This window comes from Bos indicus, chromosome 4, assembly GCF_029378745.1.
Source record: "Bos indicus isolate NIAB-ARS_2022 breed Sahiwal x Tharparkar chromosome 4, NIAB-ARS_B.indTharparkar_mat_pri_1.0, whole genome shotgun sequence".
Classification (NCBI taxonomy): domain Eukaryota; kingdom Metazoa; phylum Chordata; class Mammalia; order Artiodactyla; family Bovidae; genus Bos; species Bos indicus.
The window spans coordinates 72,304,042-72,331,568 of NC_091763.1; the positions used below are offsets into that span (position 1 = coordinate 72,304,042).

Here is a 27,527-nt window from a genome sequence, read left to right on the forward strand (position 1 = left end):
ATTGTGTAACGAGGCTAAGCAGAAGAATAGGAGTCAAAGGGACTACAGGGTGGTCTAGATGTTCTATGATGAAGCCCAAAGCTGAAGAAGAAAGGAAGAGAAGCTAGGAGTTTGCTGATTTATTTGGCAGAAAGGGAAGATAGCTAACAAACACACAGTAGATGTGAGAGTAGTTATAGTAAAATGAGAAGATAGAAAGTCTTGTCCAGATAAAAACGTACTGGATTGGATTCTACTACTTTTGTAAAAGAAAAATTATAGGAAATCACAAAATCCTGGTTTTGTAAAGTAACTGAAATTTCATGAAGACATGGGTCTCAAATTGTTAAGAACGTCCAAAAAATGATAGGGAAGCCTAGCGTGCTGCAGTCATGGGGTCACAAAGAATCAGACATGACTGAGAGCCTGAACAACAACAAAGTTGTTCCACGGGTGATCAATATGGCCACTAACATCATCTAGGAATATCTTTGGAGTTGGAATAAAAAAGAAAATCTTCAAATAAGGTTGCAAAGAAAGGTGTAAGTGACCATGGTGGAGAGTTCATCTACTGATCTTGTTTCACTCAGGAAACAAGAAACATTTTATTTAAAAGAAAAAGAAAAGAAAAACCTAATACTTCAGCACATCAGTTCAGTTCAGTCGCTCAGTCGTGTCCAACTCTTTGTGCTAAAATTTAAATGTCCAATTTGCTACCCACAAAGGAATGCTTTTGTTCAGTTACTATTGCAGTGACAGCACTACAACCAGGAACACTTCCAGGCACAGGATACAGTAGCAAACAAGACAGACAAGCTGCCTAAAAGGAGATTACATTCTATGGATAGAGGCAGACGATAAAAAAGACAAAAGACATCAATAGTATGTTAAGAGAAGACTAAAGCTGGGGAAAAAGAGTTGCATTTTAAAGAAGGCCAAATTGAAAAAGTGATACTTGAATAAAAGAAAAAAACATTCACTCTTCATTTTAAAATTATTCTGCTTCCTCACAGTAGCACCTACAAAAATTTTTTTTTCAGTATAACATCAGAACTGCTCTAATTTTTAAAACTGCCTTCTAGAAATGCCTTTAAGAATTTCATTATAACCTGGAAATATACAAAAGAACCCTTAATACAAGCAATTTTAAGAATGTACCAGTTAAAAGAAGACTTACTGCTAGAGGTGGGAGGGTTGCCAACACTCAAATACTAAAATTTTCTGTAGTTAAAGGCAGTTTTCAGAATGTCTCTGTCATTTAATATGGGTCTCACAACAAAAACGATCCTAAAGCAAAATATCTTTTAAGATACATCCCAAAATATTTAGTCAGTATTCCAGTGTTTTAATACTAAATAAGCTGTTAACTTTTACTTTTGCTAATTCCAAAACTTTTAAAAGTCATAATGTAACAGTAATCTATTCATTATTCTGGAAATGAGATCCTTTGCTAATGATTCCAGTTTAACTTTGAAACACAGCCCTTGGGTCCTGACTTTTTTGCCCTTTTATATATTTTACACTGTGGTTTCTATTATAACTTACCTAGTTCTTTGAGGAAGAAGATCAAAGTATCTGTAAACTTTGGCAGTAACTAACTTTCCTATCAATAAAATAGCTGTTTTTAAAAAGAACTTGAACAATTAGAAAACAGTTTTTTAGTTTTTTTATGGTATCACAATACCTCCAAAAAATTAAATACTGAAGTATAGAATCTAACAACACATATATAGGATCTCTAAGTTCAAAAATAACAAAATACTGATAGAATAAATTTAAAAAGGCCTAAATAAATGAATTTGTGAATTAAAGGACTTAATAAAGATGTCTATTATTCAAAATGCTAATTCTCCCTAAATTGATCTACAGATTTAATGCAGTTCCAAGCAAAGTCACAGAGATTTTCTGCATGTATAGATCAGATCAGATCAGTCGCTCAGTCATGTCCGACTCTTTGCAACCCCACGAATCCCAGCACGCCAGGCCTCCCTGTCCATCACCAACTCCCAGAGTTCACCCAGACTCACATCCATCAAGTCAGTGATGCCATCCAGCCATCTCATCCTCTGTCATCCCCTTCTCCTCCTGCCCCCAATCCCTCCCAGCATCAGAGTCTTTTCCAATGAGTCAACTCTTCGATGAGGTGGCCAAAGTACTGGAGGTTCAGCTTTAGCATCATTCCTTCCAAAGAAATCCCAGGGCTGATCTCCTTCAGAATGGACTGGTTGGATCTCCTTGCAGTCCAAGGGACTCTCAAGAGTCTTCTCCAACACCACAGTTCAAAAGCATCAATTCTTCGGCGCTCAGCCTTCTGCACAGTCCAACTCTCACATCCATACACGACCACAGGAAAAACCATAGCCTTGACTACACGGACCTTGGTTGGCAAAGTAATGTCTCTGCTTTTGAACATGCTATCTAGGTTGGTCATAACTTTCCTTCCAAGGAATAAGCGTCTTTTAATTTCATGGCTGCAGTCACCATCTGCAGTGATTTTGGAGCCCAGAAAAATAAAGTCTGACACTTTTTCCACTGTTTCCCCATCTATTCCCCATGAAGTGGTGGGACCGGATGCCATGATCTTCGTTTTCTGAATGCTGAGCTTTAAGCCAACTTTTTCACTCTCCACTTTCACTTTCATCAAGAGGCTTTTGAGTTCCTCTTCACTTTGTGCCATAAGGGTGGTGTCATCTGCATATCTGAGGTTATTGGTATTTCTCCAGGCAATCTTGATTCCAGTTTGTGTTTCTTCCAGCCCAGCGTTTCTCATGATGTACTCTTTCAGCGTTTCTCATGATGCATGTATAGATAAGCTGTTACTAAGATGCGTATAGAAAGGCAAAGATACCTGAATTGCTAAAACATTAAAACTTTAACAATGATGCAGAGTATCTGAAACTCTCACACAGTGTTGGTTCTGATAACACAAAATGGTATATCCATTCTGAAAAAGTCTGGCAGCACCTTATAAAGTTATACATACAGTTACAATCTACCCAACAGTCTCCTCTTGAGAGTTTATTCTAGAGAAGTAAAAACAGGATTACACAAAAACCTATACATAAATGTTCATCGAAGTTTTATTTGGAATAGCCCAAAACTGGAAACAATCCAAATGTCCTGCAAAAGGTGAACAGATCAACAAAGCTGGTACAGTCACATAACAGAGTAGTACTCAGCCACAAACATGGAATCAATTCTCAATACACTACAAGGCTTGAATGAATCTCAAAGTCATTATGCTGAGTGAAGAAGTTAGTCTCAAAAGGTTACATGCTGTAAGGTAACATTTATATGACGTTTTTAACAAGACAAAACTGCAGTGATAGAGAAAAGATCAGCAGCTGCCAAGGGTTAAGGGTTAGGGAGAGAGACTAGGGGCAGCATGTAGGATTTCTTTTTTTTTTTTTTCCCTATGAGTTATGGAACTGTTGTGTATCCTAATTGTAGTGATGAGTATACTAATCTACAGTATGTTAAAATTCACAGGACTGAACACCAAAATCCAATCAACTGTACTACATGATAGTTTAAAAATAAAATTTTTAAAAGACCTCAGTCAACATTACAGAAGAGCAGGAATTCAGCACAATAGTGTCATAGTCATAAAGCGTTTTTAGTTCAGTTCAGTTCAATTGCTCAGTTGTGTCCGACTCTTTGCAACCCCATGAACTGCAGCATGCCAGGTCTCCCTGTCCATCACCAACTCCAGGAGTTCATTCAAACTCATGTCCATCGAGTCGGTGATCCCATCCAGCCATCCCAACCTCTGTCATCCCCTTCTCCTTCTGCCCCCAGTCCCTCCCAGCATCAGAATCTTTTCCAATGAGTCAACTCTTCACATGAGGTGGCCAAAGCGCTTTACTACCAGCTAATGAAGAAAGGAAATTGATGGAATAAAGAGTGCTATTACCATACTTGTGATATTTTATGATAACTCTCAGGAACGTAAGAACATTTGAGACATTTACTTTTATCCTTATGATGTAAAGAATAAAGAGATTACTGAACCAATGACAAAAATCATGCCAGTACAATAATCATTTCTATAGCTATCATGGTTCTACGGAACCAGACAACTTTAAATACATATGACAACATAAGGCTAAAACTTACATAGGATTAACTGGGGCATGGGATTCCCACTGATTACTACTTGGGTAGATATAAACACTCTTTTAATAACAGCTTTATTGAGGTGTAAGTCATGTACAATAAACCACGTGCATTTAAAATATATATGATATATACTTCTATAAAATCATCACCATTATCGATGAACATGGTGATCATGCAAAAAACATTTCCTTGTGCCCTTTTGTAATCTATCCCTCCCTTCCCCTCTACCTTCAAACCCCAGACCACTGCAAATCTTCTTCCTATCACTGTTGGTAAGTTTGCACTTTTTAGAATTCTATACAAAGAGAACCGTAAGTATGCATTCTTTCTTTCCTTCAGCTTTTTTAACTTAGAAGAATTATTTTGAGATTCCTCCATATTACTGGGTATAAAGGCATACTTTGGAGACTGTGATAATTCAGTTCTAGATCACTGCAATGAAGTGAAAATTGCAATAAAAAAGTGAGATAATTTTTCTGGCTTCCCATAACATATTAAGTATGCAATAGCATTATGTCTAAAAAACAATGTACATACTTTAACAATACTTAATTGCTAAAAAATGCCAACCATAATCTAATAATGCAGAGTTGCTACAAATCTTCAATATATAAAAAACATAATATCTGCAAAGTGCAATTAAGTGAAGAGCAACAGTACAAGGCATGCTTGTAATACTTCATTCCTTTTTATTACTTTGTAGTATTCCAATAGGGCTTCCCTAGTGGCTCAGGGGTAAACAATCTGCTTGCCAATGCAGGAGACGTGGGTTCAATCCCCGGGTCAGGAAGATCACAGGGAGAAGGAAATGGAAACCCACTCCAGTATTCTTGCCTAGGAAATCCCATGGACCGAGGAGCCTGGCAGGCTACAGTACATGGGGTCACAAAGAGTCGGACACAACTTGGCAACTAAATAAAAATGATAACAAGTATTCCAATGAATACACAGTAGACTATTTATCCATTTACCTGTTTATGGACATCTGGGTTTTCCCACTTTTGGTTATTACAAATGTCTCTACATGTTCAGAGACATTTTAATATATTGAAGAAAACAACTTCAGATCATCATCACTTTCTTAAACTGAAATATAACACATCAATATATATATATCTACACACACTATATATCCCTGTATTATGCATTATTATAAAGGCAAAAATGGCCTTTTTCCCTCACTGTTTTCCTGTGAAAAGTGAAAGTGTTAGTTGCTCAGTGGTAGCAATCTTGAGCTTCCCTCATGGATCAGACAGTAAAAAATCTGCTGGCAATTCGGGAGACCTGGGTTCTATTCCTGGGCTGGGAAGATCCCTTGGAGGAGGTCATGGCAATACACTCCAGTATTCTTGCCTGGAGAATCCCCATGGACAGAAGAGTCTGGTGGGCTACAGTCCATGGGATGGCAAAGAGTTGGACTTGAGTAAGCAACTAAGCACTTAACAACAACAAAATGACTGATTTGTTTCAATAAAAATGTAACATACCCACAATAAAAGGCAGCCATAAGCATATAAGTCAGAACTCGGAGAAGCAGGTTTTCCCATTTTCAGTTCAGGTGATAGCAAACTTAAGTCACCAACCATCATGTTCACTGAGGTTCGCTGACTCTACAGAAACAGTAGGTCAAATATTTTAGAGACAACACAGTTGAGGCAGCTTCCTGTGAAGTAATCTGCATGTAATCAACACAAAAAATATTCATTTGAAATATTCTATTCTCTCTCCACTTTGAAATATTTTTACCTAATTTCCACTATTATAAACTGCTCTTAAAATCAGTCTCATGAAATTTAACAGTGAGACTACGGTTACACTGCACATTGTAGACTCCAGATTAAATGTTAAGAATCACTGATTCAATAAAATTTAGTACTTTCTTAAAAAATACACTTCACAAGGGCAAGAGGTAGTGCTATTTTCTAACTCTGAAAATTATAAGTAATTTTAAACAACACAAGTATAAAGTACCTTCCTTCCTTACTGACCATTTTCTAAGTATACCATTTCTAATGTGTCAAAAGGATGATCAATGACAAGAACATGAACCCTGGATTCAGATAAACCTTGACTGCAATACTCACTCTGTCATTTACTTGCTATATGACCTTTGGCTTTAATCTCTGAGTCTAAATTAATTAATCTGTACAAAGGAAATTAACTTGTAACTACCTCAGAGTTATTATAAAGGTAAAGATAATCAGCACACTAATTACTTAGCATATATCGCTAAGTGTTAATTATCTTCTCCTACCATCCTTATTGGAGGAGGAAATGGCAACCCACTCCAGTATTCTTGCCTAGAGAATCCCAGGGACAGAGGAGCCTAGTGGGCTGCCATCTATGGGGTCACAGAGTTGGACACGACTTAGCAGCAGCAGCAACCATCCTTATCCTTGCTTCTCGGAGTAGGATAGTTTGGGAGTAGTACTTAAAAAGATCAGTAGCTATAGTAACACCCGGGAACTTGTAAGAAACACAAAATTTGAAATGCTGAATAAAAATCTGCATTTTATGCACACTTGAAACATATACTGTCATATACTAATTTCACCTCAATTTCTAAAAACTGCATTTTTAACAAGATTCCCAGGAGAATCACATGTAGTGTAAAGTCTGAAAAGCAATGTTTTTGACTATGGACTACTTTTCAAATTACTCTTCTGGCTAGTACTTCAACTGAGATTAGGGTAAAAAATGAAGCAAGAAGTGAGTTCAACCCATATTTCAGAATAAATCATTTTAAGGGTTTCCCCAGTGGTTAATGGTAAAGAATCTGCCACAATGCAGGAGACACACAAGACATGGGTTCAATCCCTGGATTGAGAAGATCTCCTGGAGGAGGAAATGGCAACCCACCCCAGTATTCTTGCTAGAAAAATCTCATGGACAGAAGAGCCTGGCTTGGGGGGGGGGGGGTCACAAAGAGTCGGAAACGACTGAAGCAACTGAGCATGCACCTAACAGCTGACAAATCAGTATAAATCAGGAAGAATACCTTGGACTCATATTTATAGCTGGGAGAATGGCATGCCTTGGTAAACTAACCAGGATTCCTAAGAATAGAGAACTTTTAAAAACATACAATTCAGTTATTTTTAAGATGTTATCCTAATCTTCAAATAAATATTAAAATAAACCTTTCAGCAAATTTTATTTGTATAAATCCTCTACAATCAAGCATTTCATTAGTTTTACATTTTTATTTTCCCATCTTTTTGAGGTACCACATGAAAACCACTGAACTGTATATAAACAGGTGGCATTATTCTATGACTTGCAGATGACCAATATATAAAGCATTCTAACTTTTACTAGTCAAAAGGGAACTCCACACACAATAAATATTGGCAAGGATGCTGAGAAACTGGAATCCTCATATTATCACTGATGAGTATGTAGAACAGTACAGACACTTCAGAAAATAGCTTTGTTTCTTAAAAAGTGAAACACAGACATCTACCATATAACCCAATAATTCCTTCCCTAGGAAAACATACCTCCACACAAAAACTTGTATACTGATGTTCACAGAAGCATTATTCAGAATAATCACAAAGTAGAAACCCCAGTACCCACAAACTGATGAATGTAAAAACACAGTACAGCACATCCATACAATGAAATACTAATTGGGCATTTTAAAACCATAATCAAAAAAGACACATGTACCTTAATGTTCACTGCAGCACTATTTACAATAGCTAGGCCATGGAAGCAACCTAGATGTTCATCAATAGATCAATGGATAAAGAAGCTGTGGTACATATACACAATGGAATATTATTCAGCCATACAAAGGAATGCATTTCAGTCAGTCCTAATGATGTGGATGAACCTAGAGCCTATTATCCAGAGTAAAGTAAGTCAGAAAGAGAAAGACAAATATCATATATTAATGTATATATATATGGAATCTAGAAAGATGGTACTGATAAACCTATCTGCAAGGCAGAAGTAGAGACATAGACATAAAGAATGGATTTATGGACACAGGTGGGGAAGGAGAGGGGTAGGAAGAATTGAGAGTAGCAATGAAACATTTGGATTATCATGTGTAAAATTATTAAATTGGTGCAAAAGCAATTTCGGTTTTGCATTGTTGAACTTTACCATTTGATACTGGAATACATTCTGAAATAACTGTGGTTATGTTATAAAAAATTTTTTAGAAAAGGAATGAAGTTCAGGCACATGCTACAAGATGGATAAATCTTGAAAACATTATGCAGAATGAAATATGCTCATCATAAAAAGCCACATATTGTTTGACTCCATATGCAGAAAATGTCCACAATAAGTTAAGTCCATAAGGACAGAAAGTGGATTAGTGGTTTCCAAGAGACTTAGTAGAGGAATAGAGGAGGAGTGACTGCAAAGCAGTACAGGGTTTCCTTCTGAGGGTGATAAAAGTGTTTCAGAATTAGACAGTGGTGACTGATGCACAATATTGTGACTATATTAAAATTAGTACTAAAATGTACACATCATATGTGAATTATATTTTAATAAAGAGAAATGCTCCCTTGTGATTGTATTTTGAAACTATTTATTCTACCAAAAAGAAAAAAAAAATATCACAATATTCTCTTTATCTGATATATGTTACTGCTACAAACTGCCTCTTCTGAGGTAACATGACACCAAATTAACAGTCAATGTCATCAAACTAGAACTTAAACTAAATGGAAAAGTCCAAGATTCCCAAGTTTCTAAAAATGCCCACTAATCAAAAAATAGCAAAGCATGTATATCTAAATCTAATCTATTGATTGGGAGAGCAGCAGCAGATGGGGAGACAGGAGATGGCCATCTACTTTTCCTTGTGTATTCTAGCAGTTAAATGTTTCTTGATGATGACAAAATAATTGTTGTTTGCTGCTGTTATTTGTTCTCTAAGATATGTCCCACTATTTTGTGACTCCATGGACTGTAGCCCATCAGGCTCCTCTATCCATGGGATTTCCAAGACAAGAAAGCAGGAGTGGGTTGCCATGTCCTTCTCCCAAGGATTGAACCCATGTCTCCTGCACTGGCAGACAGATTCTTTACCACTGAGCCACCAGGGAAGCTCCAACTGACAAAATAATTAATGTGAATGTTGTCAATGCCATCAACTGTAATTTCAGGTTGCTCCTAAAACTTAGGTTGCTCCTAAAACTTATGGTTAAAAAAAATTTAATGCACAACTTTATAAACTCTTGTCCTAGCATCTAGCTGATAACAGAGTAATAGCTTACACCACATGACATACCTTAACCAAAGGCAAAGATCTTATAATAAATTACCATATCATGCAAAAGTGCCTAATAATACTAAATGAAGTCTAGAACTTATTTATAAAACCACTATATTTTACCACAGATTTGGTGAAGTCAAAATCTCCAACAATTCCATGTTGACGGTTTAAAGCAAAAACATTGTTCTGATGAAGTGATCCATGAACTATGTCAGCCTTGTGCAATGTATGAAGGCCCTGGGCTACACCTTTCATGACCTTTAAAGCTTCCTATAGATAATACAAAAAAAGTCAGGAAGTAGACAAATCATTTTAATAACTGAACCTTTTCTCTAGTTAAAAGACTTTTCAGAAGTGACTAAGCTTCTTCTAAACGAACCTTTAAAAACAATACAGCATAGATAAAGAATTAAAGGCCAGAAGTCCTGATTATGTAACTGGTAATATCATGTAAACATATGTATCACATATGTGTGTGTATATATATGTTTAATATGACTTAGAGACTATAGTCTCTAAGAAGACTTGGATTACAAACAATGACCATAGACCATCTAGAAAAGAAAAGAGGCCGAAAGAATTACTGTGCAGAAAGAATCAGGTCATTGTTTACTGTTATTACTAATTCAAATTTACAACAGAAATTAAAGCTACTGCTTAAGACCAAGTGCTATACTATACAATTTACATACGACACTGCCTAATAGTTATAAGGATTATGCTTTGGTGCCAAAAAGTTCCAACCCCAAGTCCCAACTCAGCCTCTGGATGAAGGACCCTGTACTAGTCACTTTAATCTCTGTGAGCCTCACTTTTCTAATCTGTATATAATGCGATAACTCATATCCCAGGGGTGATGTGACAATTAAATAATCAAAACTGTACATTGAAAGTGTGCAGCAAACCCTCAACAAACTTAAGGTGATACTTTCTCACTAGACACATCCATGAAAATAATGTGTTTTTTTTTTTTTTTTTTACTTACTTCTGAAGTTAAAGGCATGGTGGACTGAACAGCATTCAGATTTGCCCTAGGATAATATGGGACCATCAGATAAGCCATAGGATCCGACTAAGAAGCAAAACAGAAAATGAGAATCTAAGTGAAAAATTCTTTAAAATATCTTCAGTATACAATGACTGTACAAAATAATTTTTCCACAAAGAATTACTTCTCTGCTGAACAAAATCTTTTAAATTTAACTAGGTCTCATTTGTTTATTTTTGCTTTTTTCTTTTGCTTGGAAGACTGATACAAGAAAACATTGCTAACAATTTACGTCAAAGAGTGTTTCATGTATGTTCTTTTCTAGGAGCTCTATGGTTTCCTGTCTTACATTTACGTATTAAACTATTTTGAGTTTATTTCTGTATATGGTGTGAGGGAATGCTATAATTTCATTGTTTCATATGTCGCTATCCAGCTTTCCCAGCACCACTTGTTGAAAAGACTGTCTAAATAAACGTAAAAGCTTTGCACAGCAGAAGAATCCATCAACAAAATTAAAACAACCTATGGAATGGGAGAAAATATTAAAAAATGATGTGACTAACAAAAGTAGTTCATATCCAAAATATACAAACAGTTCATACAACTTGATATTAAAAACAATACAAAAATAAGCAGAAGAATAGATATTTTTTCAAAGAAGACATATAGATGGCTAATAGGCACAGGAAAAGATGTTCAATATCACTAATTATTAGAGAAGTGCAAATCAAAACCACAATGAGCTAGCTATCACCTCACAGCTATCAGAAGGGCTATCATCAAAAAATCTACAAATAACAAATTTTGGAGAAGATATGGAGAAAAGGGAGCCCTTACATTGTTGGTGGTAATGTAAATTGGTACAGCCACTAAGGAAAACAGACGGGAATTCCTTAAAAAAATAAAAATAGAACCACCATACAATCCAGCAATTCTACTTCTGGGTACATATCCAGAAAACAGTAACAACAACAACAAGAATCCTAAAGATATGCACACTTCAGTGTACAAAACAGCACTATTTACAGTGGTCAAGACATGTATGTAACCCAAATGTCCATTTATAAATGAGTGAATTAAGAAAATGTGGTATATACAATGGGATATATATTGCCATTTGCAGCAATGTGGATGGACCTAGAGCATATTATGCTTAGTGAAATAACTCAGAGAAAGACAAATAACTATATGATATCACTTATATATGGAATCTAAAAAATAATACAAATGAATATATATACAAAACAGAACCAGACTCAGACATAAAAAACAAACTGTGGTTACCAAACAGGAGATGGAAAGTGCAAGGGACATATTAGGGGTATGGGGTTAATAGATACAAACTATTATATATAAAATAGATAAGCAACAAAGATTTACTATGTAATACAGGGAATTATACCCATTATCTTACAATGGAATATAATCTGCAAAAATACTGTGCTATGAAATTAATATACCTGAAATTAACAAAAATTGTAAATCAACTATATATTTAATTTAAAAAATTAAAAGGAATTACTTCTATAAAGCTTGTAACTAAAACATATTTTAAATAAAATGTTTTCTGAAAGAGATTAGCATAAAAACTTTACCTTACACAAAAATAAGAATATCAGTGGTAGCAACCCAGATTCTCCTTTAGCTTCTCTCCAAGCTGTGTGATAGGCAGCTGCTCTCTGAATTACCCTGGCTTCTGTGTCGACATCCACAGAATAGCCCTTTTACCAAAAAAGAGGAAGTGGCAGTCCTAAGATTAAAATCTCACTCTAAGTATATATCATTTCAACTTTTTATATGTTAAAATATATCTAAATTTATTCTTTAATTGCATGAGTAGTTTTCGTATCTGCTTTTAATGATATAATTTAAAAAGAAAAGAACAATTCTACCAGTAGCTTAAAATATAGTCTACAATATATACCCACTAAGACCAAATTAATTATCCAACTATTATGATTAACAGTTTTGCAGGTCAATGAAGAGAAGAAATCAAAGAATAAAAGACTGTTGGCAAAACAGTTGAGATTTCAAATAGAAACCTAAGAAAAATAAGAACTTTGAATCTTAGCTAGATCATATTAAGTTCTCCTGAAAAAAGAAAAGCAAGTATATCCTATTAAAAACATATATTATTTAGGGAAATGAGGGAAACTTTAAATACAAGGTAGTTACAGCAGCCAAACTGGAAACATAATCATGATACCAGTTAATTCATATAATTTAGAAAATAAACAGTGGGTCTTTACTTTGCTGTAAAAGTACCACCACCACGTGGTACTTCTCTGAATCTTCCACAAGTCCAAAGAACTTAAACTTACCTTTAAAAGAATTATCTGCCCATTAACCTCAGAACATATCAAAGGACGCTTGCTGCTAAGCTCCTTCATAGGCTCAGCATCAAGAAGATCTCTTTCCAAGCTCATTGTAAGAAGACCACCAGAGTTCTAAGAACAAGTTTTTGTTACAGTTCAAGAAACCAAACAAGCACTTTCAAATAACAAAATTAGTTACATACTATCAGATGGATTGGATATCATGAACTCTACTGGAGATACCAATAAAATAAAAATATTTAAAGTTTTATATTTTTCTATGTCCTGGCACTTGAATTCCCACCCGGAATGTAATCACCATACACTTAATCATGCTACCCCTCTATACGAGATTCTGAAAATGACTGGGATGAACCCTGCTTCCAAGGAACCCTGATGTTACTTGGGAAACTTAATGTGTTTCCTAAAAAATATTAAAATGATGAAAAATAAAAAGGCAGCTGTAGAATGGGAATGAGAAGTCTAAAAATTAAGACTACGACAGTTCTAGGAACTAACAGAGTTCTAACACCCCTGCCTCTGTTTGAAATGGAATCTTCAAAATTGAAAATTTCTTTCAAATAATTTAATTCTACTATGTATTCCTGATACTTTTGTGCACTAAAACATGACTATCAACATTTTAAATCAAGCTGAGTTTTACTGTGGTATAGTCTTACTAATCATAAGAGGGATTGTGAAATTATCTTCTGTTTTTTTAAGTGTTGTCACCATATTTAAGTAATCCACAATATATAATCAACCTACAGGGGATTTCCTAAAGCACATATCACAGGAAAACACCTTAAAATAATAAAGGGTATCCATAAGCCAATCATATGATTATGATTAACAGTTTTGCAGGTCAATGAAGAGAATCGTAAGCCATGATTAATCTTCCAAAATAAAACATATTAGCGTATTTTTGAAATTAATTTTCAAGCCCCATATAGTATCACATTATTTACTCACACATCCTACATAAAATAGTCTCTAAGCAAAATTAAATAATTGCAAGGAAAATCTCACATTATTTAAAAGTTTAGTCTGAAAAAGATTATTCAGTTAATTGCTTTAACAGTTTACAGGACTTTAATCTTATATATTTATCAGTTCAGATATCTATGTGAACATTCCTTTAGGTACTATATTTAAACTATTATCATGAATTTAATGACAATGTTAAAGAATAAACATCTCCTCTAGACCCTCATGGGCAGCAGACAAAATAATAAAACACAGAGTTAACAGACTCGGCTCTGAGAGCCAGAGTTTACCAATCCTGCTCCACAATGTCCTAATACATTGATCTCCTAGTTTTGAATCCTGACTGCCTAGAAAATCATACTCACATTAACATATCTACCTTAACTTCTACCTCAACTTCTCTAGAATAATTTTTCCAGCCTGCTTTAAAAGATACATTCTGTTTATAAATTCTTCATGAGTATCAGAGTCCTACTTTTATTCTAACTCTTGGAACAGGAGATAAAATTGCTTCATCAATTCAAAAGATAAACACCTTTAATTCAAATAAGTGCCATGCAAAATGTTTTCTCTTTAGTCATGAGAAAAAGAGAAAATACAGAAAACATGCAAATTGATATAAAAATTAAAATACAGTATGCAAGTATGAAAGACAGCCTTGAGAAAGTTCTAATACTAAAAACCATTCAGCAGAAACATTTTTATAGCAAGATTATTACAGATTCAACAATGATACATAATTGTAACATCATCACTTTTCAGCACTCTGCATAGTAGTAATTCTCAAAGGAAACAAAGCTTACCATGTACTTAAGTAATCCTATTTCAGGATGAAGTAGAGGAAGCTCAGGGAACCATTTTTGTACTAAGCTACTCAGCTTCGCCTAAATTTAAAAAAATATGTATTTTTTATTATAGATCAATGTATATTCAATCATACATCCTGATACCTCCCTTATTAAATAACAAGACTTCTAATCTAATAATATATATATAATCTAATAATATATATATATATAAATATATATAAAATCACTGATTTTGCCTTCTACTACAATAATTGAAAACCAAGCAGCAACTTGGATCTAAATTAACCACCTTACTAATAGAAGAAAAAGTTTATTACAAATTTTAATGGCTTGGCTTACATATACAGGCACAAAATCTTGCCTAAGGTCAAAGTCCACAGTCACTTTCAAGCTAAAATGAAAAAGTGTGATGAAAAATCAACTGGAATCATAAACTGTCACTAGTTCTCAAAATGTAAGAACACAGTAACATTTTAAAATACTGGCTATTTCATGTAGGAAAAAAAAATCATAAAAGCCTGGAAAGAAAAAAATAAACATGTAGCTCTACAAAAGCTACTTTAAAGTAAACGTGTCAACTGAACATCCTTAGAAAAGTCACTTATCACATGTTTTATTCTGTAAAATTTCCAGACATTTATCAAGTTCATGGGATAGTTATTTTATCCAATATTCACAAGGTGAATAATGAAGTACACACAGGTAAGTTTGCTAAATATCACATAATAAAGTGCCTATTATTTTCATAGTACTTTTATTCTTCAGAGCACTGTTTCTTACCTTTCTTCCCATAATATCCCTAAAATATAAAATTCAATATTCTTTCCATTTTAAAGACAAGATATGCTGACTGATTCTTCCAAAGTAACAAAAATCAGTGGTAAAACTTACCCTCAACCTAGTAGTTTTGTAATATTCAACTAAATTATGGTGCCTTGTTAATGTTTTCACTGCAGTTTTAAGCTAAAATAATAATCATAAAGATTATGATAAAGGAAAAATCTTTGGGCTTTATGTTAAACAGAAAACAAGTAGTGTGCAAAATTATGAGATAATCTTGATTCTTGTAAAAATAAGACTTAAAGGAAGATAAGTCAAAAGTTTAATGTAATTATACTACTGTTACCACCGACTGAGAAAGTTAAAGATGATATTTCTTTATACTTTTCTGCAATTTTCACATCTGGAACAATGGTTATGAAATATTTTGTCATCAGAAATTAATATCTAAGTTCACATAAATATTATTGTATCAACAGTTAGTCACTTAGTTGTGTCTGACTCTTTGCGACACCATGGACTACAGACTGCCAGGATCCTCTGTCCAAGGAATTCTCCAGGAAAGACTGCCAGAGTGGATAGTCAAGCCTTTCTCCAGTGGATCTTCCCAACACAGGGATAAAACCCGCGTCTCCTGCATTGCAGGCTAAAATTACCATCTGACACACCAGGGAAACCCCCATACCAACATAACTATGCCAATATAATCTCTAGCCTTGTGATTACAGTCCACTTCATAAAAACAGATATTTGAATCCAATTTTAAAACTAATTCAACATTTCAAAGAATCAAATACTTACATATTCCTCCTGCTCATGATAAATTCCCTCAAAGACACTATTCCGTAACTGAGTTATTTCTTGTTTTATTTTTTCAATCTCAGATCCATCATGGTCATCAGACTTTAACCAGAAAGAAAAAAGTAACGTTACAGGCTTATTAAAGTAGACTGAAAACAAGTTCTTCTAGTAAGAATTAAGGCAACTTCTATGGCAAATCACTGTCTGATTTTTACATATCCTTCCATATCTAGCACTAAAGTCCCTCATAACATAATTGTTGAATTAATATTAGTTTAATATTAGTTTATTCTAACCCTGAATTTTCTAAAACCTACAAAAAGGGATTATAAAAATGTAGCCATAAAGTCTATTACATAGATTTTTCTTATCTCTTAATTTGCTGTAAGTTTTCTCTAAGATGACCAACTGCCACCATAAAATAAATATTAAGAATAGGAACCAGAATACAATTAAATTCCATGGAATATTTCTCCATGTAAAACTTGATTTTAAAAAATCAGTAAACATGTGGCATGCCTAGGAAAAACAATGTAGGACTCTGTAAACATTAATGATAACAAATAAGTCTCCTTAAAAAGTACATGTCTTTAAGGTTAGATGTATTTCTATAACAGTTAAAAAATTAAACTAAAAAAGACCTCATGTCCTACAGCCCAGAATAGGATAAAACTAGAAAAATTTTAAACTATTAAATTAGTTCTACTCCATGCTTAACTGCTCCAATGAGGAAGAAAGCTAATTCAAGCTGGATTAAGATATAATGTAAACCCCTTTGATAAGTAAATGGAATCCTCAAGGGAACAAAGAATGGCAGTTTATTCACAAAGTTTCAAGCCTAAAGGCTAAAAGTGTCCTAATTCTTTTTGTTCTATTACATTTGAAAACAACTTAAAACATCTGCAAGAAATACTATGTCCAGGCTTTAAAAAGAGAGTTAACAAAAGACATCCTGATCTTTATGACAAAATTCTACCTTTGGGGGAGCACCCTGTCACCTCTCAGCATGTAACAGGCTTATTTTTAATAGACATTGTAACAGTCCAAGTAAAAGTTTTTTAAATTATTCAAAAACATTTATGTTACCAACAACCAAGGCAACCATGTAAAATGTTTTTAGAAAACATTTCATGACATAGGAAAATGTTTTACATTATTAACCTAGTAACTTAGAGGGAAAAAGAGATAAAATATATAAAACAAAAAGTGAATAATTTTAAAGAGTGTATTTAAGAAGCAGACCTCAAGTAAAAATAGGTACACACAGAATTCATTAAGAACCAACTGTTTTCTTACTTCTTCCAAATTATTCTTTTCAACCAATTTCCATCTCAGTCGAGCCTTTAAGCTTTTCAGTGTCTTTTTAATGGAGAGCAAGTGATCCACGCTGGGGCTCTTATTTAAACATTCAATAATCTGTTTCTTAAACTGAGAGAAAGAGTTGTTATATTTTCAACACACAAATAGCAATATTTATTGAACAGTCACCTTTGGACCACTCTCTCTATTAAGATTCAACTAATATTTACTGAGCTCAGACTGAAGTTAAAAATTTTACAATTTTCAACAAAACAATTCTACCCACTGTCTTCTTGATTTTCTGCGTATCTACTTAGAATAATATCATTCTAGCAATCGAAGTAGCAAAGGTAAAAAATATTTCAAGCTGGACACACAGTGAGACGCACTTCGCTACAGAAAATGCAAAAGGGAATTTCCAGTGAGGATGTAAACTGAATTTATCTTTTCCAAAAGTAGTTTGACACTATATATCAAGTTTCAAGAATATTCATTCCTTTTGACTAAGTAATTAACAATTTTTAGGAATCTACTTGAGGAACTAAATAAGATTATGTACAAAAACTACATACAGTTTCATGGTAAAAAAAAAATGCAAGTAAACCTAATATCTAACACAGATGAAAGGTTAAATAACATCATATATCTATGCAAGAGATGATGTTTTATTCACTCACAATCACAGTATAAAAAAATTATTAATCATATGGGAAACTGTTCATGAAAAACCATTAAATGACAAAAACCTTTTCAAAACAGTTTACAAAATGATGCAATACACATAATATTCATATGTACATATAATTTACCATTCAAAAAGGAAATACTCTGAAAACTAGCACTTAATATCTCTTAAGCTAATGGGAATACAATCAATGTTTTTATTTCTCCTCATCTTTCTGTATATAGCAAGTTTTCTACTGTAAACTTGTATAGGCATAAAGAAAAAGATAAAAGTTATGTTTTGGAGAGCATAATAAAAACCAAAGATTAAAAAAAAAATCTCAATGTATTTTATCAGTAAAATTGCCATTCCCACTATAGGGTGAGTTTAATTATATACCAGCTAACAATGGCTATAATTTTTTTCCAGAAATAGTAAATAATTTATCTACACACTGGGTGTTAACTACTTAAGAAAAGTTTAAGTATTAAAAATTTCAAAGCATCTGTATATAAGACCAATTATATAAAGCATACTCCAACCTCAACACTGTCCTTGTACTTGGATTGTACTGTGGCAATAAGGCTTTCCTCTGAACGGATCTTTTGTAGTACTTGACTACATGTTTTTAAAATGATCTCCTTGTCTGCATCACCTTGTTCCTAAATGAAATTACACACACAGAATTATATATAAAGGAGTACAAAATAATTAAAACTTTTGATAACAATGGAAAAAATTCAAAATGATACCTTTAACAAATTTATATATTTCAAAATACTTCTTAAACATAGATCTTTTTCGAGGGAGAAGAGAAACTGATGTCAAAGATGTTCATATGGGAAATTTTATTCCCATAACACTATTATTCCTAAAGCTGTCTAAACTAGAGCATTAAAGGAAATCAGGAATACTACTATGCTAAATATAAAAACTAAACAATATACAGAACTTCAACACTATTTTTATTAACAACCATGTCTAAAATCAAGCCTCACAGAACCATCTAAATAAGGACAACTTTACAGTTGACAGTGGGGAAATACAGTATTTTTTTGCATGTATTTTTTAAATGTCACTCTGTATAGAATTACAAAGGGAAAAGAGAAACAAGCAAAATAAAGAACATAACCAACCAAAATAAGGAACATAACCAAAATAAAGAACATAACCAATTTAGTAAGCAACCTAAAAAGCTGGTCCCAGCAAGCAGTATTAACATTACAAAATACACTAATTTTTGGCTTTATACAGCAATAGAGAATATATACAGTACAGAAAGACAGCTACTAATTAATCTTGCGTATTCACTTCCAAAAGGTCTCTCAGATTTTATTTCAAGCTTTTATAAACTCTGAAGAGTCTTATCTTATGGTTACTGGGTATGACAGACTTAAGAATTAAGTGCTATTGAAATCCGATAGAATCAGATTAATCTAAGAGTTGTTTTCCTAGAATTAAATATGAGATTTTTTTTTCCTTGATGTGAAATATCCTACTAAAATGAAAATATCACCCTGTGGAAGAATAAGACTTCTCATTGTGTTTGGATTAGAACTTGGCAGTATATCAGACAGGCTTTTACAAGGAAAGCTAAGTCTAACTAGTAAAAAAAAAAAAAAACAAAACAACACTTTGCTTTAAGGAATACCAGTACTCACAATCAGAGATATCTCCAGCTCCTTGCAGACACCTGACTCAGTGTTCTCCAGGATTTCATCAATATTATCAATTGTGTCATCAGAAATCAGTGATTTTTCCACAGACAGATCAAAGGCCTCATTTGTAAAAATAAAAACATGAAGTATCTCATTTAATTATTTCAATTAGTATTATATTCTTACACTTGGAGCAGAGAATTAGCCTATGTATTGCATAATGTGGGGGAAATAAACGTAAGAAATATAAAGTACTACCTTCAGAAACCTTATGCACGGGGAAAAAAAAAAGGTACACACACCTCACACACTTAAAGAAAATACAGATTTTGTTAAAGTAAGTAGTGGTTAAGAGAGATGAGAGGACAATACAGAGGAAAAGTATGAGAAAAAAACAGGGACAAGACCAAGATGTTTTGAGGGAATAATAAAAGAGACTGTCCAACTGGTAAAGAACCTTGACTGCTCAGGTGGCAAGTTCAAATTGGACAGACAGTAGGTAAACAAAACCAGCCTTTATACAAAGGAATGGGTATGATTATACCTGATATTTAATGATGACTCACTAGAATTGAGGAATCTAAAGAATAAAAGTTAAAAATTAAACTCTGATAGTTTTCATCTCATTAGGAAAACTAAGGTAATTCCTATCAGGAAACAGACTTTATAATAAGGTATAAAATAGAATAAAATCATGGGTCAAAATTATAATGTAGAACATAAAGGTCATAAGCAGTCACTCTGATTTCAGAGGTTCAGATTTGTGATTACGGAGGTCTAGATTTGGGAAATAGCAATGGAAATGAAAGATAACAGACAACCTAAACAGAGGATGATTCTGAAACAAACGAAGACAAAGAAATAACTTAGTTACGTTAATGTATCCATAACAAAGCATCAAAAAAGAATTCTAGAAGTAGCTTATATGTGGAAACCAATCACACAGAGAGATAAATGATACCATAGGTGTCTTTGTCCTTGCTCAGGAGGTTGCAAACAGACAGAAGAACAAAGAATCAGTAACAAAATTGGGCAAAAATTCAGTTAGGGTTCTGAGTACATTATACAAACCACATGTCTCAAAGCCTTTTATAAAATTATGTAGTGTTTTTACAATAATAAATAAGAACTAAAAAAATTATGACATCTTTTCTAATATTTAATAACCAAGACTAATATTTCCCATTTTAGATATCTTTAAGATATTTAAAATAACTAAAACCTGAATGACTTAAACACTGCCAAACATTTTAATCATGACTAGTTAGCCAACTAATGCTAAAACACATGTATCTTTCTAAAAAAGAAACCAAAATGAGGAAAGCTGTATCTTCTAAAGCACATACCATTACCTCTACACTATAGCTGTAAAATAAACACTTCACTTGTAATAAACTCCAGATATTATCTTACACCTGTAGCTTGACTGAAGCTGTTTTCATATACGTCCTAAACAGAGAATGTAAATAGGTAAATCCCTCACTCTTCTATCCCAGCATTCTCATTCTTATTTTTGTCTCTTTTTTCTCTCTCCTCCACCCTCCCTTGCTTTCAGAAAGAAGTAAATTACATGTGGAAAATTTAAAAACATATATTCCCTGGTTTATGCCACAACATCACCAGGCAACAGAACTCCTGTTACCTTTAAAGTATTCTGGAACCATGCTATAAGACGTTGTATACAAGTCTCTGTTTCACTTCTAACACTGGTGAACTCCTCTCTTTTATTACACCTCCAGTCATTAAATTTCTCCAGTATTTCTTCAGAGTTAATTCCTTCTTTGGCCTGTCCATATACTGCTTCTAAAGAGGCTGACAAATCCTGCAGAAAGATACTTCTGTTTATTAAAGTTAATTAACTTTATATTAAGAGTAAAGCACCATATTAGAATCTGAGAGACAGTGAAGTAATATATTGAATCCCTATCTTGGAGAAGTTTATAAATAAAACTTTGAATATCTAGACATAAAAGCATAAAACTACCTAGGAGGTGATTATTTGGATTATAATAGTAAAAGTTCATTAAATGAATTAAGGTTATAAACAGAAGGCTTTATAGTCTTAGGCTTTTAATTGAGTAGAAAGTATCCTCTTTTCTCTGACTTTACATAAGAATCTATTTTGTCCTGACATGGAAGTTTCTAAGGGCTGCTACTGCTGCTGCTAAGTCACTTTAGTCGTGTCTGACTCTGTGCGACCCCAGAGACGGCAGCCCACGAGGCTCCCCTGTCCCTGGGATTCTCCAGGCAAGAACACTGGAGTGGGTTGCCATTTCCTTCTCCAATGCATGAAAGTGAAAAGTGAAAAGTGAAAGTGAAGTCGCTCAGTCCTGTCCGACTCTTAGCGACCCCATGGACTGCGGCCCACTGGGCTCCTCCATCCATGGGATTTTCCAGGCAAGAGTGCTGGAGTGGGGTGCCATTGCCTTCTCCGTTCTAAGGGCTACTGCTAAGTAAAAATAAACATACCAAATTGTACAAATAATTCTAATTAAGGAAAGACATTAAGCATATATATCTAGACAGCATATTAAAAAGCAGAGACATCACTTTGACAACAAAGGTCCATATAGTTTTGATCTTCCCAGTAGTCATGTATGGATGTGAGAGCTGGACAATAAAAAAAGCTGAGCACTGAAGAACTGATGCTTTCAAACTATAGTGTTGAAGACTCTTGAGTGTCCCTTGGATGCAAAGAGATCAAACAGTTAATCCTAAAAGAAATCAACCCTGAACATTCACTGAAGGACTGATGCTCAAGCTGAAGCTCCAATACTCTGGCCACCTGACATGAAGAGCCAACTCACTGGAAATGACCCTGATGCTGGGAAAGACTGAAGGCAGGAGAAGGGGGCACCAGAGGATGAAGTGATTGGATGGTATTATCGACACGAATTTGAGCCAACTCTGGGAAATAGTGAAGGACAAGGAAGACTGGCATGCTGCAATCCATAGGGTCGCAAAGAGTTAGACACGACTGAGCTACTGAACAAGAACATACATTAAAAAGCATTTTTAGAAAGGACTAGAAGAGACAAGATAGCTTGATGGCTCCCTCCAGGACTGAGACCTGAGAAACATCACAGAAACAAGAGGAAAACTTAATAGATCCCAGAAATTTTTCACAAAACTGAAAAACCCTTGGAAAGAAAGAAGATGGTTGGTATTTAGCACTGAATGAATACAATCACTGCAAGTAGGAGACAGCCTGTACCACAGCAGAGAATCATCTTGGGAAAAAAGAATTTTCTTCATATGTTCTTCTCCCTTCCTCACACTGGGCAAGAAAGCAGCAGCACAAGCAAGAGGCAATGAGTTTATACAAGTACAGTATGGAAAACTAGAGGAGGCAAAAACAGACAATCAGGATAGAAGAGATGGCCAAGCATTCTTCCCCTTCCCCTGAATACCCAGCAGCATTTACACCTAAGGGTAGCAGCCCCTGGAAAAGAGGAAAGGCTGAGGGAGAGGGACTGAGAGGTCCTCTGAAGAATAAAATTATCTAGAACAGAAGCCAATAGGAAGCAGTTGAGCCCAGACTGTGTTATGGTCTTCTTGACAGACCGGAACCTGGGGACAGGAGTCGACGAAAAGGTGGCGAAGAAAAGAAGTACGCGGGGGACCCAAGTCTCTAGTGGGACAAGGGTGCTTTATTTATGGCAGTGTGTGCTTATATATTGTAATACAAGGAAGCTTTAGGTAAATAATAAGGTTAAGTAAAAAACACCAAAACCAGACGCATAATAACAGTAACTAGGGGAATAACAATCATCACAGGGCCAGAAGACAATCCATGTATTGGAAATAGGAACATGACTAAGTAGTTTTACAGAAAAGCAAAAGGTTACTGAAAGGAATCCATGTATGTGTTCTGCCTCATGACCTCAGTCCTGAGAGCTGCGTGCAGCTCTGCTCATTCCTGTTTTCCAGGAACTGATAAGGAACAGAGGGCCCTTGAGAAACAGAAAACAACATATAGGGTTCCTTAAAATTAAATGTTCCCTGACAAGACTGCAACCCTGTAAGTTCTGAGAAGCAAGCCTATCCTATTCCCTAAATCCTCCTGAAGTCTCCAAAAGTATGCGCCAACCTTTCACTCTTCCAAGGTCCCTCTTCCACACTAACACATATGCACATAACAGCACACCAAGATAGTTGATAATTCCTCAAGAGAATATGGAGTCCTGAGGAGAAGTACAGGGGAGGATGAAATGTGGCAATAACACAGGCACTCTGAAAGAAATATAACAAACTAAGCCATCTTATTGATATTTCTCCTGGTAATCTTGATTCCAGGTTGTGCTTCTTCCAGCCCAGCATTTCTCATGATGTACTCTGCAAAGAAGTTAAATAAACAGGGTGACAATATACAGCCTTGATGTACTCCTTTTCCTATTTGGAACCAGGCTGTTGTTCCATGTCCAGTTCTAACTGTTGCTTCCTGACGTGCATACAGATTTCTCAAGAGGCAGGTCAGGTGGTCTGGTATTCCCATCTCTTTCAGAATTTCCCACAGTTTATTGTGATCCACACAGTCAAAGGCTTTGGCATAGTCAATAAAGCAGAAATAGATGTTCCTCTGGAACTCTCTTGCTTTTTCCACGATCCAGCGGATGTTGGCAATTTGGTCTCTGGTTCCTCTGCCTTTTCTAAAACCAGCTTGAACATCTGGAAGTTCACGCTTCACGTATTACTGAAGCCTGGCTTGGAGAATTTTGAGCATTACTTTACTAGCGTGTGAGATGAGTGCATGTGTGGTAGTTTGAGTATTCTTTGGCATTGCCTTTCTTTGGGATTGGAATGAAAACTGACCTTTTCCAGTCCTGTGGCCACTGCTGACTTTTCCAAATTTGCTGGCATATTGAGTGCAGCACTTTCACAGCATCTTTCAGGATTTGGAATAGCTCAACTGGAATTCCATCACCTCCACGAGCTTTGTTCATAATGATGCTTTCTAAGGCCCACTTGACTTCACATTCCAGGATGTCTGGCTTTACATGAGTGATCACACCATTGTGATTATCTGGGTCGTGAAGATCTTTTTTGTATAGTTCTTCTGTGTATTCTTGCCACCTCTTCTTAATATCTTCTGCTTCTGTTAGATCCATACCATTTCTGTCCTTTATCGAGCCCATCTTTGCATGAAATGTTCCCTTGGTATCTCTAATTTTCATGAAGAGATCTCTAGTCTTTCCCATTCTGTTGTTTTATTTCTTTGCATTGATCACTGAGGAAGGCTTTCTTATCTCTCCTTGCTATTCTTTGGAACTCTGCATTCATATGCATATATTTTTCCTTTTCTCCTTTGCTTTTCGCTTCTCTTCTTTTCACAGCTATTTGTAAGGCCTCCTCAGACAGCCATTTGCTTTTTTGCATTTCTTTTCCATGGGGATGCTCTTGATCCCTGTCTCCTGTACAATGTCACGAACCTCTATCCACAGTTCATCAGGCACTCTATCAGATCTAGTCCCTTAAATCTATTTCTCACTTCCACTGTATAATCATAAGGGATTTGATTTAGGTCATACCTGAATAGTCTAGTGGTTTTCCCTACTTTCTTCAATTTAAGTCTGAATTTGGCAATAAAGAGTCAGATATGCAGCTGACACCACCCTTATGGCAGAAAGTGAAGAGGAACAAAAAAGCCTCTTGATGAAAGTGAAAGAGGAGAGTGAAAAAGTTGGCTTAAAGCTCAACATTCAGAAAACGAAGATCATGGCATCTGGTCCCATCACTTCATGGCAAATAGATGGGTTAACAGTGGAAACAGTGTCAGACTTTATGTTTTTGGGCTCCAAAATCACTGCAGATGCTGACTGCAGCCATGAAATTAAAAGACACTTACTCCTTGGAAGGAAAGTTATGACCAACCTAGGTCAGTTCAGTTGCTCAGTCCTGTCTGACTCTGCGACCCCATGAATCACAGCACGCCAGGCCTCCCTGTCCATCACTAACTCCCGGAGTTCACTCAGGCTCACGTCCATTGGGTCAGTGATACCATCCAGCCATCTCATCCTCTGTCGTCCCCTTCTCCTCCTGCCCCCAATCCCTCCCAGCATCAGAGTCTTTTCCAATGAGTCAACTCTTCGATGAGGTGGCCAAAGTACTGGAGTTTCAGCTTTAGCATCATTCCTTCCAAAGAAATCCCAGGGCTGATCTCCTTCAGAATGGACTGGTTGGATCTCCTTGCAGGCCAAGGGACTCTCAAGAGTCTTCTCTAACACCACAGTTCAAAAGCATCAATTCTTTGGCACCAACCTAGATAGTATATTAAAATGCAGAGACATTACTTTGCCAGCAAAGGTCTATCTAGTCAAGGCTATGGTTTTTCCAGTAGTCATGTATGGATGTGAGAGTTGGACTATAAAGAAGGCTGAGCGCCAAAAAATTGATGCTTTTGAACTGTGGTGTTGGAGAAGACTCTTGAGAGTCCCTTGGCCTGCAAGGAGATCCACCAAGCCATTCTAAAGGAGATCAGTCCTCAGTGTTCATTGGAAGGACTGATGCTAAAACTGCAACTCCAATACTTTGGCCACCTCATGCGAAGAGCTGACTCATTGGAAAAGACGCTGATGCTGGGAGTGATTGGGGATAGGAGGAGAAGGGGACGACAGAGGATGAGATGAGAGGATGAGCATCACCGACTCAACAGACCTGAGTTTGAGTAAACCTCGGAAGTTGGTGATGGACACGGATGCCTGGCGTGCTGCGATTCATGGGGTCGCAAAGATTCTGACATGACTGAGCGACTGAACTGAACTGAAGCCACCTTACAAAAAGGAAGCAAAATCAATGGCCCAGATAATAGTAAGAACTCAAAATACGCATAACAAATCTTCTCAAAAATAGAAAAAATATTGGAAACATAAAGCAAAACCAAGTAATTATAAATAATAAACTGAAATTATTAAGCATGAAGAAATAATTTTTGAAATAAAGAACACAATGGTTTGGTTAAACGGCAGAATACAGCAAAGAATCAATTAGTGACTACTGATTAGGAGAAAAATGCGACTCATATCAACAACTGCAGAAGTAAGAAAACAATGGATTATTATTGTCAAAAGTCTTAAAGAGAAAATGGCCTTTGCATCTAAGATATTTTATAGCTCATTAAATAACTGTTGAAAGGAGTTTAAATGTAAGCAGTGGCTTAAATATTTGAATTGTTTAACTATGATATCCTGAGACATTTAATAACTTACAAAGTCAACCGCTCAAACCCTGCTTGAAAGGACTCTCAGAGAAAGTACTCTAAAATACAGAGTGAACCAAAAGATATCCAACAATTTATGAAGAGTCAGAAAATAACTCAACTCTACAAAGTTTGATACTTGAGTTTTCATATATGATACCTGTAACAATCTGTGAGTAAAATCGTAGACAACAATTGTGATTGTTTGGTTAGCTGGTATTTGGGAGAGAAATACAGACAGACAAGACCCACCAGAGGCAAGTGAGAATGTTCTAAGGTATGAAGGGAAGAGAGAAGAAAAGGAGAAAAAAAAAATCATGATAAACAGAAACACAAAAGTTATCACAGAAATAAGTTCTAATAAAATAGTAATTATATATAAATCAATTAAGTTACCCATTAAAAGACAGATTTAAATGTTTGATTCTTTTAAAAAATGATCCACTGGAGTGTTGTCTAACAGAGACATATAAAATAAATGGAAGAAAAAAAGAAACTATGTATAAGGCAAATATTAACTAGAAAGACAAGTAGGATAAGAATTTTAAAAGGTGGGGGGTGATTTGGGAGAATGGCATTAAAACATGTATAATATCATATAAGAAACGAATCACCCGTCCAGGTTTGATGCAGGATACAGGAAGCTTGGGGCTGGTGCACTGGGATGACCCAGAGGGGATGGTATGAGGAG

General features: G+C 35.2%; 1 protein-coding gene across 4 annotated transcripts in view; it reads right to left on the reverse strand.

Annotated features, from left to right (window-relative positions):
• STK31 (serine/threonine kinase 31) overlaps window positions 1-27,527 on the reverse strand; it is an 85,431-nt gene that overhangs the window by 16,422 nt on the left and 41,482 nt on the right. For all 4 annotated transcript variants that reach the window (XM_070787944.1, XM_070787943.1, XM_070787941.1 and 1 more), the window contains exons 12-22: window positions 21,284-21,463; window positions 19,645-19,761; window positions 18,526-18,645; window positions 17,317-17,448; window positions 16,021-16,122; window positions 14,434-14,514; window positions 12,650-12,775; window positions 11,924-12,049; window positions 10,323-10,409; window positions 9,458-9,607; window positions 5,586-5,708 (exon numbers count right to left, since the gene is read on the reverse strand). In XM_070787944.1, the coding sequence (XP_070644045.1) occupies window positions 5,586-5,708; window positions 9,458-9,607; window positions 10,323-10,409; window positions 11,924-12,049; window positions 12,650-12,775; window positions 14,434-14,514; window positions 16,021-16,122; window positions 17,317-17,448; window positions 18,526-18,645; window positions 19,645-19,761; window positions 21,284-21,463 (1,344 nt within the window). The remainder of the gene's footprint in view (window positions 1-5,585; window positions 5,709-9,457; window positions 9,608-10,322; window positions 10,410-11,923; window positions 12,050-12,649; window positions 12,776-14,433; window positions 14,515-16,020; window positions 16,123-17,316; window positions 17,449-18,525; window positions 18,646-19,644; window positions 19,762-21,283; window positions 21,464-27,527) is intronic.